At 45.2% G+C, this 10,897-nt stretch overlaps 1 protein-coding gene across 2 annotated transcripts in view; it reads right to left on the reverse strand.

The window, feature by feature from the left end:
• Window positions 1-10,897, reverse strand: part of OCA2 (OCA2 melanosomal transmembrane protein) — a 342,859-nt gene that overhangs the window by 95,999 nt on the left and 235,963 nt on the right. For both annotated transcript variants that reach the window (XM_026447197.1, XM_026447196.1), the window contains one exon: window positions 2,185-2,278. In XM_026447197.1, coding sequence (XP_026302982.1) covers window positions 2,185-2,278 — 94 coding nt within the window. The remainder of the gene's footprint in view (window positions 1-2,184; window positions 2,279-10,897) is intronic.

Consider the following 10,897-nt stretch of genomic DNA (forward strand, 5'->3'; position numbering starts at 1 on the left):
TGTGAACACAGCCACGCGCCGCCTGGGTTGGTGTGAACACAGCCACGTGCCGCCTGGGATGGTGTGAACACAGCCACGTGCTGCCTGAGTTGTTGAGAAAATAGTCACGTGCTACCTGGATTGCCCACAGCCTCTAGATAACCATGGCAGGGAAGAGCTCTTCACTCTTCACGCTCACTTCGCTTCCTCCCCACAGGTTTTCTACCTTAGGATTGCACCTGCCAGTAACGCCTTAGCACATGAACTTGCCTCCACCTCTGCGAAGGCAGGTTTTTCTGAAGGCTTATTTGAATTGTTCTTAGCTCTTCATGAAAAGAGCAACCAAAAAGTACTGGGGTCAGACCAGAAGTAAGGAAAGAAAGGAAAGGAAGGAAAGGAAGGGAGGAAGGAAGGAAGTTGTTTCAAAGTATCCAGTGAATCACCTCCAATTTATAGAGCAAATGACATTTCTAAAACCAAGCGAAAACTTCTATTTAAAGTGTTCTTCAGAATGCCAACCCTAGAGAGTGGAAAGCTGGTGTTTCATGGGGACAGAGCTTCAGCCTGGACTGGTGAAAAGATCTCTGCAGATGGACAGTGGCACAACACTGTGAATGTCCCTAATGCCACTGAACTGTGCACTTACACACCGTTAAGATGCTAAATTTTAGGTTACAGATATTTTACCCTAATTTCTTCTGTAAAATGCCCAACCTTGAGTCAATGAGAAAGGGCCCTGAGGGAGTAAGTGTAGAGTTAACTCCCAACACAGCTGCACTCCTGCCGTGCCAGGAACAGGTGCCTTTCAATCTCCAGAGCTGCTAGATTAAAATGCTCCTAAGACTGAACACATCCATTATTCACTGCATCCCTGCTTCCAAAGTGTGCTCAGTTAGTAAGTGTCTAATCCCATTTCAGGAATTAGCCTATAAACGGCACACACTGATGTCTCTCCTAGAGAAATCTCTTCCACATGGATCCTACATGTTTTGGGGAAATCCAAACTAGCTCACAAGGCCTCTCACTCTGCATGACCTGGCTTTAAACTTCCCTGTCTGCAGAACCTCCTCCGACATCTCCAGTCTCTCCTCGGGGCCCCGTGCACTCAGGGCACACCTCCGTCCTCGGTGGCCATCGTCCTCGCTCGACAGCAGGGGTGTGAATTCACTGTCTGGCACAACGTCAGGGTATAGCAGAGGCTCAGCAAGTTCAAACGAACAGAATCCTCATAGTGGATGCGTTTCCAGGTGTCCTCGGATCCTGTTCCTAACTGTTGATGTTAAGTGTAGCTCTGCACTGCCTTCCTGGGGCTGGTTCTTGGATGGGGCAATTTTAACAGTTCTGCACTCTCGGAAGAACTTGAGGCATCAGTCACCGCCTTAGATGAATTAGTTGTTCACGGACGTTACAGAAACTTCACTGGATGACATTAATCCCCCTTTTCAGCCAAGGAGATAAACTAACCAGACAGACATTGATTTAATAGTCAGAAATCAATCAGAGAACAAAGAAAGCTGGATTATCTAAGCACACCTGGATACAAGAATAAAAACTTAAAGTGCATCTGACGTGTTGATCTAAGATTCTTCACAATCCCCTTGTGTTCCCAAAGGTGATCAGGCTTCTCAGATGTGAGGACTCCCCCGCCGTTCTCTCCACGGCAACTGCATCCACAACCTGTGTCTGGTCACCAGAGGTCAGTCTCTCCCAACGCTCTCTCTAATCCACTTCTCGCTGTCTCCCAAGTACAATGCCCACCCCCAAAAACACCTTTAATCTTTCTTCCCACGCTTATGGGTTAGAGTCTCCACTTCTAGCTGACCCACTTGTCCCTCCACTGCTTACGGAGGGACTAAGAGAGAAACAGAACCGCAACTGAGGATGGCTTCTGAGTCAAAATCTGTTTCTAAACCTAAGCATGGCCCACACGGGCACGGGGCGGGAACACATCAGCTGTGAGGTGTCAGAACCAGGCATCCCCAGGCCATGGGCCCGGGAAGTCGGGGGCAGCTCTGCAAAGAATGGGAAGGAACGGAGTTGCCCTGGAGTTGCTCTGTCAAAGCTGAACATGTGTGTCCACTCAGGAAACCATCCAGACTCTCCTTCATTTGCTTTTAATTTCACACACACTAACTGTTGCTTTGGGCTGGATGAAAGTGTGGGCGCGTACCCCTCCCCCAACCCATGCGGTCAGCAGCCCCTTACCTCCCAGGCAGGCACCGAAGGCCAGGGCATACATGAGCGGCGGCGCAGGCAGGCCGACCTCAGGGTCGCGGCTCAGGTTCAGGAGCACGGGAATCTGTGGAGGAAAAGGACATTGATGCCACATCCCATGGAAGCTCAGAGAAGCTGCCATACTGTGACCAATTTAGAAAATCCAAATGCTTTCTCTCCTTTCAAACTCCAAGGAGCACAGGATTTGTGGAAAGAAACCGAAGCAAACTTTGGAATCCACAGAAACTTGAGTTTAAACTCATCTGTATGTCTTTGATGCCAGCTACCCCAACTGGTCCTCCTGGTCCTGAGCCCCACCAGCTGCTGTGGCTCTTACACCGGGTAAAGGTACACAGAGTCTAACACAGGGCCTGAGAACGCAGCCATCAAAGCAGAGCTCACAGAACCCCGCAAGTGCTGTGCTAATTATGCACACATCATCTTGAATCCTCAAACATCCCTCAAGTGTGCTGTTACTCCTTCCTTTGACAGACAAGGAGACCAGGATGCAGAGAGGCACAGGAGCACAGACCTCAAAAGCAACCCAGCTGGAACTCACACGCAGTTCCCTGACCCTAAAATGCACACTGGGTCCCCTGTGCTAAGCGACTTCTCGCGGCTGCCCCCTGCCAGGCACCCTGAGCCTGCTAGCCATTCCCAGCATGACGACAGGCACCAGATTCTACAGCCAGGAAGCACCATCCTCTAGTCAGCCGTGCCAGCCTCTGGTGCAGCTTTCTGACGTTGATATACTTTGCATTACTGTAATCAATGAAACACAGTGGCTGTGAAATTTCTGTAAGAAATCTGTGTTCAAGGAGCTGGCCCCTTGTGGCTTATTGCTAGAAGGAGCTGGGAAGGACACAGTCATTGAGCCTGCCTCCAGGAGACTCCGGAGAATGGATGGCTTTGATGTTCCCACCAGATGCCTCAGGGAGCCCACGGGGTGTGAAGGAGAGAACGCTGGGCCCGCCACCTCAGGCAGTTGCGTATATCAACCTCTCAAAATAGCAGCAGGCGAAGGAGAGCGCCAATGGTGGCCGATCTGGAGAATGTTACGCAAAAACACAAACGGAAAGTGGACCCCAGTGTGGACATGTGAGTGACATGCAATATTATTCAATGCCGAGAATTAAGGGGCAAGAGAGCCGCCCTCTGCTGGGTGCTCAGTCCCCCGATGTCCTGAAAGGGGTGCCTCAGGGCTCACTTGGGAGGATCGGTTCACCCTCAGCTCCTGACCACTGCAGCAGGATTTCATGTGAGCGCTCGGCAGCGACCTGCTGGGGCAGGGGGGTCCTCCGCCCCACCCCAGATTCTGGGCTTGGCTAGTGGCTTCCTTTGACCGATGAAATGTGGGTGGGTTGGACAGAAGATCTTGTGTTTCTGCCTGCCCCTCTGGAAGGTCAGGCTCTCGGCCACAATGGAAGATGCAGCCTAGGCACTGGCACTGCTCAGGGGAGTCCTCATGGCGAGGACATGTGGAGCAGGGTCCCCCAGCCCCAGCGGAGTCCGGACTAGGAAGCTGCAGCCAAGCCGCTGACCCACGTGCCTGCTACACACGTGTCTCCACAGCCCTGGGTCTGGTTCTCCAGAGCTGCCTTGCAAGGTCTAGAAAGGAGCCCTTCACATTTGCTGGGTCACAAGCGGCGTGTTGAACAGCTCAATTTTTCATTGTCAGTAGCATCAAATATACGCTGGAAGAGAAATAAGTAACACGCTAGGGAAAGCATCTGATTCTGCATCTATCGATCTGATGCAGAATCAGAAACGCCTGGCAGCAGGGTGCTCCCGCGCAGTCCCTGAGGCACTTTTCAAGCTTTGCTTTTGTCGTCTTATGATAAGCGCGATTATCATAGAGGCTCCTTCACACTTGATGTCTTTGTTCTTTGGAGGAGGGAGCGAAGTGAAACTTCTCACCACAGCCAGTCATCAATGAGCACAGCTAGCACACACACACGTCGCTGTGAGGCCACAGGGCCCCCGTAGGCGCTGAGCACCACGCTGTTGGTGCAAAGCCAGCCTCTACCCTACAGGTCTGCACATGCCACCCGCAACAAGGAGACAGAGTCAGAACAACTAAGCACAGGACCCTGGGCCCTTGTTGGGGCACTGCGGTCTCAAGGGAGGAGGCGATGTCGTCAAGCTTAGTGATGCAGAAATTCCAGCAAGTGCCCTGTGCTGTGAGGTCCACTGCCCAAAGCCAGAGAAAACCTACCCCAGGTTCCAAACTGCATACTTACAAGTGCCAGATTCTGTTACAGGCTGATTGCTTCAAAAGTATGCTATGACATTGTTTTCAAATCATGCCCTCTCTGGGATTTGCAATTCTGATAAGAACCAGCTCCCTAAACTCCAGAGTCCAAGGGTCTCCCCACAGCTCTGTGGTCTGTCCTCCCAAGCCCTGCCTTGTTCAAGCTCCCCTTCCCACAACGCAAATGCACCATTTGCCCCTTTAATTCTGTCCTCCATGCAGCCGGCCATGACCTTTCCGTCTTTGAAGTCTGCCCATGCAACCGACCTGACTCCATACTCTTCGATCTGAGGCAAGCTCTCCCTCGCCAGGCTGTCCTCTGCCTCACACGCTCCAGTCTTCACAGGCCTCGACCTGAGCACTGCCTGCCACTTCTGTGCCCATGTCCACGTCTCCACCTAGGCACGTGGTCACTCTTGCCCTCACGTAGCCTCCCGCTCAGCCTGTTAGAGGCTTGGGCATCTCTCCTCTGAGAAGTCTCCCTGAGTTCCCCAGTGTGGCTGCTGTTTTATAATACACTACGCCCAGAGCTTCCTTCCATCACCGCACTCAACACTTCCTCCTCCACTGGATGGGACCATGTTACCTCGTCTATGCTCATTTATTCTTAATTCAGTCAATAATTCTTCATGAATATTCTACTTTGTGTCTGGTTCTGCTCTAGATACAAGCGATAGAACAATGACTATAAGACACAAAAGTCCCTGCCCTCATAGAGCTTGCTTTAGAGTGGCAGAGAGAGAAAAATGTAAAACTAACGAATGACAGCACAGAAGACGGCAGAGCAGGAAGCTCCCCGAATCCACCTCTGCCTAAAGGATGACTGAACTGTCAGGAACTGTCTGAAGCTACCGTATGAGCTCCCCGTGGCTGCTGTCACAAAGCACCACGAGCTGCGTACTGAAAACATCAGGACTTCATTGCCGTACAGGCAAGAGTCTGAAGCGAGGTGCTGGCCTGGCTGTGCTCTCCGATGGCTCTGGGGGGGGTCTTTCCTTGCCCCTCTGGTGTCTGCGGCCATCCTGGCCATCCTTGGCTTGTGGGTGCCCCACTCCAGCCACAAGGGAGCCTTCCCTGTGCCTATGTGTGTCTGTGCCAAAATTTCCCCTTTTCGTAAGGACTTTAGTCATACTGGATTTGGGCTCACCCTAGTGACCCGATTTAAACTTGATTACCTCTGTAAAGGTCCTATTTTCATATAAGGTTACATTCCAAAGTACCTGGGGTTAGGACCTCAGTATGTTTTGGGGAGACAATTCAATTCAAAACAGTAACAATTTTGGAAGTCTGGAGTGTAGTCAAACACTTTCAGCAACCAGGGGAAAGACTGATAAAAAGGGTTTTGGTGAATTTTGGCTTTTTTTTTAGTGGTTATCATTCCCCATCTCTCACCCTCTGGCAGGAAGCTATGGGGATGGCAGCACCTGTTTAGAATGTGACTTGCTGATATCAGAGCAGGCAATAACGACCTTGTCCTCCAAAAGCTGAGGTTGTGTATGTTGATTGCTGGCCACTGTTTTGATCACTGAGGGGCCAGCACAGAGGCTGGCCATTGTTTCAACCTCCAAGTGATGAAGCAGCTTCCAGGAAATTTAAAGTGGCAGTAATTATTTCTGTACACACACACACCCCTAACACATACACCCCTAACACACACACACGCACATATACACACACACACATTTTTTGGGAACCAGAAATTTAAGGAAATCTTTGTCAGTGTACTAGTTAATGGTAGAGATAATAGGAGAAAAACTTCAATGACCATACACTTTTCAAAAAAGTTTGGAAAACTTACAAATGGATGGCTCCAGCACTCAACGAGAAAGACTCAGTAACATCTGAGGAATGGGAGAATTAGATTCCTAGCATTACCACAATATAATACTCAAAATGTCCAGCTCTCAACAAAGATTACACAACATACAAACAAATAGGAAAGTGTGGTCCATTCACAGAAAAAAAAAAAATGACAGAAATCATCCTGGAAGAAGTCTAGGCATTAGAATTATTAGTCAAAGATGTTAATTCAGCTGTCTTAAAGAAGTTCAATAACTACAGGAAACCACGGACAAAGAGCTAAAGGAAATCAAGAAAATGATGTACAGACAGAATTTAAATATCACTAAAGAGGTAGAAATTATAAAGAGGAATCAAATAGAAATTCTGGAGCTGAAAGTATAATAACTTAAATGAAAACCTCACTACAAGACTTCAACAGCAGAATTGAGGAAGCCGAAGAAAGGATCAGTGAATGTGAAGACATGACATCTGAAATCATCAGGGCTTATCGAGAATACTTAAATTCGTAAGAGACAGAAAGTAAGATGGTGGCTGCCAAGGCCTTGGGGGAGGAAGGAACGGGGAATTATTTTTAATGGGTACAGGGCTTTAGTTTTGCAAGGAAAAGAGCTCTGGAAATGGATAGTGGTGATAGTTGTACAATAATGTAAATGTACTTAATGGTACCAAACTGTACATATAAAAATGGTTACGATGGTGAATTTTATGTTACATGTGTTTTACCACAATTTAAAAAGTAAATAAAATTTAAAATGTCAAAAAAGAAATTTTTAGGTCTGAGGAGCAGAAAGTAAAAGAAAAGAACAAACAGAGCCCAAAGGACCTGTGGGACACCATCAAATCTACCAATACATGCATTATAGGATTTCCAGGAAGAGAAGATGGAGGGAAAGACACAGGAAAAATGTTTAATAGGCATTCAGCCAATAAAGATGTCATCTATGAAGGAATGAAGGACTGAACTGTAAAGGAAATAAGGACTAAATAGTCTATGCTATTGAAACTAAACTGGTATTATTCATGATAGGTTGTTACACATTTAGGATGTTAATTGAAATTTCCAAGGTAACCACTAAGAAAATAATTATTAAAATATACAGAAAATTAAAACAAGGTAATCAAAATTGTACACTACAAAAAAAAATCAACTAAATACAAAAAAAAGAGACAGTAATGGAGAAACCAATAAACAAAAAATCTAAGCTATACAGAAAAGAAAAAAATGGCAGAGTAATTCCTTCTTTATCAGAAATTACATTAATTGTAAATGGATTAAACTCTCCTGTTCACCTGAGGTCAGGAGTTCAAGACCAGCCTGGCCAACATGGTGAAACCTCGTCTCTACTAAAAATACAAAAATTAGCCAGGTGTGGTGGCGAGCACCTGTAATCCCAGCTACTCGGGAGGCTGAGGCAGGAGAATTGCTGGAACCCAGGAGGCAAAGGTTGTGGTGAGCCAAGATTGTGCCACTGCACTCCAGCCTGGGAGATAGAGTGAGACTCTGCCTCCAACAAAAGAAAGAAAGAAAAAAAAACACAGATTGGCAGATTGGATAAGAAACAGGATACATCTATACACAAGTGACTCTCTTTAGATACAAGGACACAAATAAGTTAAAAGAAAGAAAAAATATTTTACATGTAAATAGTAACCAGTAACCAAAATAGAACTGAGGTGGGTACATTATTGTCAGACAAAATAGAATGTAAACAAAAACAGGTAACAAAAGACAAATAACATATATTTATAAATGACTCAATATAGAAGGAAGATATAACAATTATAAATATTTACACAGAATATATTTACACAAAATATGAAAACAGAACCTGGAAATATATGAAACAAAAATTGGCATAATTGAAGAAGAAATAGGTATTTCTACTATAAAAAGGAGAGACATACAACATTCCCCAAGATAAGACCACAAAATAATTCTCAATAAATTTTAAAAGATTAAAATAATACATGGTATGTTTTCTAATTACAATAGAATGAAACTCAAAATCAGTAACAGAAGGAAAAAGAGAAAATTTACAAATATTAAACAACCAATGAGTTAAAGAAGAAATTACAAGGAAAATTAGAAAACACCTAAGACAAAGAGAAATGAAAATGCAACATACTAAACCTTGTGAGACTCAGTGAAAGCAGTGCTAATAGGAAAATTTACAGCTGTAAATGTATATATTATAAAAGAAGAAATATCTCAAATAAATAACCTAACTTCACACCTTAAGAAACTACAAAAAGGCAAGCAAACTAAACCTAAAGCTAGGAGAACAAGGGAAGTAAGATAGAGGAGAGATAAATAAGATAAAGAATAGAAAAAATAGAGAAAGTAAACAAAACCAAAAGTTGACTCCTTGAAAGGATCGACAATATTGTCAAAGTTTTATCTAGACTGACAAGAAAAAGAGATAAAATACAAATGACTAAAATCAACAATTGAAGTGGAAACATTATTACCAATCTGGCAGAAACAAAAAGGATTGTAAGAGAATACTATAAACAATTACATGCCAACAAATTGTGTAAACTAAATGAAACAAACACATTTCTAAAAATACACAATCTATCCAAACTGACTCATGGAAAAACAGAATGTTTGATTAGATCTCTAACTAGTAAGGAGATTGAATCAGTAACCAAAAACTTCCCAACGAAGAAAAGTCTAGGACCAGATGGCTTTGCTGGTGCATTCCACCAAACGTTTAAAGAAAAATTAACACCAATCTTTCCAAAATTGTTTCAAAACATGAAGAAGAGGGAACACTTCCCAACTCATTCCATGAGGCCAGCATTACCCTGATACTAAGTCAGACAAAGCCACTACAAGAAAAGAAAATCACAGATCAATGTTCCTGATGGAACTGGGATGTAGTCGATACCAACATTCTTACAGGAAGAAAGGCACAGAAGGGAACCATTGCCTCTACCAACATGAGATCAACGGAAAGACCCCAGGGCTTGGGAAAAAAGATGGCAGATAGCAGCACTCAGGAAATAAAACATAATAAAATAAAATAAAATAAAATAAATAAAATTAAATTAAAAACAAAATAAAATAAAATAGTGGCAAACGATAAAAAAAGGTTTTCTGTGAGAAAAAGAAATGGTGATGAAAGTTATAAAGGTGCTATTTTTTAAACAGGAATTCCAGGCTGATTTAGCACTTTAATCTGTATGAATGGACAATTTTATTTAAAAGTAAACGTTGCACAACTAAGCAGCTCAAAAGAATAATGAATAAGTAAAATCCACAGCATGCTTGGTGGTACTTAGTGTTACGGGGAAAAAATAGAGTGAAAGGGGAGACGGGGAGGGCGAGGTTGTCAGTTTAGCACTGGGAAGGAGCAGTTTTGCAAAACTCAGTCAAAGGTGAAGGAGCAAGACCAAGCTCTGATGATCCGTGTGAAGAGAATCTCAGACAGAAAGCACAGAACGTGCAAAAGCCTTTATCATCAATGTATTTCAGAGTCGGGGAGCACATGTGCAGGTTTGTTTCAGGGACATCTTGTGTGATGCTTGGATTTACTTCAAATGTTCCTGTCACCCAAGCAGTGAGCATAGTACTTGCTCGGGAGTTTTTCAGCCCTTGTCCTCATCCCTCACTCCTCCCTTCTGAAAACCCCACTGTTGATTATTCCCTTCTTTGTGTCATATGTACCCACTATTTAGCTCCCTCTTACAAGTGAGGACATGCAGTATTTGGTTTTCTGTTTCCGCATTAATTCCATTACAATCATGACCGCCAGCTCCATCCATGTTGCTGCAAGGAACATGATCTCACTGTTTTTTTTATGGCTGTGTGGTATTCCATGTTGTTTATGTACCACATTTTCTTTATTCAATCCACCGCTGATGGGTATCTAGGTTGATTCCATGTCTTTGCTATCGTGAGTGACATAGTGATGAACATGCAAGGGCACGTGTCTTTTTGGTAGAATGATTCCATCTCCTTTGGGTCTATACTCAGCAGTGGGATTGCTGGGTTGAAATCCAAGGAGCCACTATGGCTGCAGCCAAGTCAGCAGAGAGAAGAGCAGTAAGAAGTGAGGTCAGGGAGGAAGCAGCAGCCCGGCCTATGCGAGGTGCAGGCCACCACCAAGACTTTGCGCTGTACCAAAGCGGGGAGCCTCTGTGGACCATAGGCTCTCAGGAGCAGGGCAAGAGTGGAAACAAAAGGAACAATCTGGAACAATTGGGGATGTATTTGGGAAAAATACATCTGAAGCTCCTTTTCCGCTGTGTGACAGCAGGAGGGCATATGGTCCTTGCTGGGGCCTCAGGGGACAGGAGCGTAGATGGCAAGAATGGATCTGATTCAAAATCTTTGAAGGACAGCTGGCCATGGGGTGTCAGAGAAGGTGAGGTGTCAGCTGGCTCTCAGCCTCAGGGGCTTGAGCAACTGAGAGAATGGAGTCACAATTTATGAGAGCAAGGAAGAGTGGGGAAAGATGGAATCAGGATTTCAGTTCGGGACACGTTAAGTTTGTGACACCTGCAATGCTCCAGGAGAGAAATGGAGAGGCAGCCGGACACCCAACGTGAGGCTCTGGGGAGCAGCCCAGGAGAGAAATGGAGAGGCAGCCGGACACCCGACGCGAGGCTCTGGGGAGCAGCCCAGGAGAGAAATGGAGAGGCAGC

This window comes from Piliocolobus tephrosceles, chromosome 6 (assembly GCF_002776525.5).
Source record: "Piliocolobus tephrosceles isolate RC106 chromosome 6, ASM277652v3, whole genome shotgun sequence".
Taxonomy (NCBI): Eukaryota; Metazoa; Chordata; class Mammalia; order Primates; family Cercopithecidae; genus Piliocolobus; species Piliocolobus tephrosceles.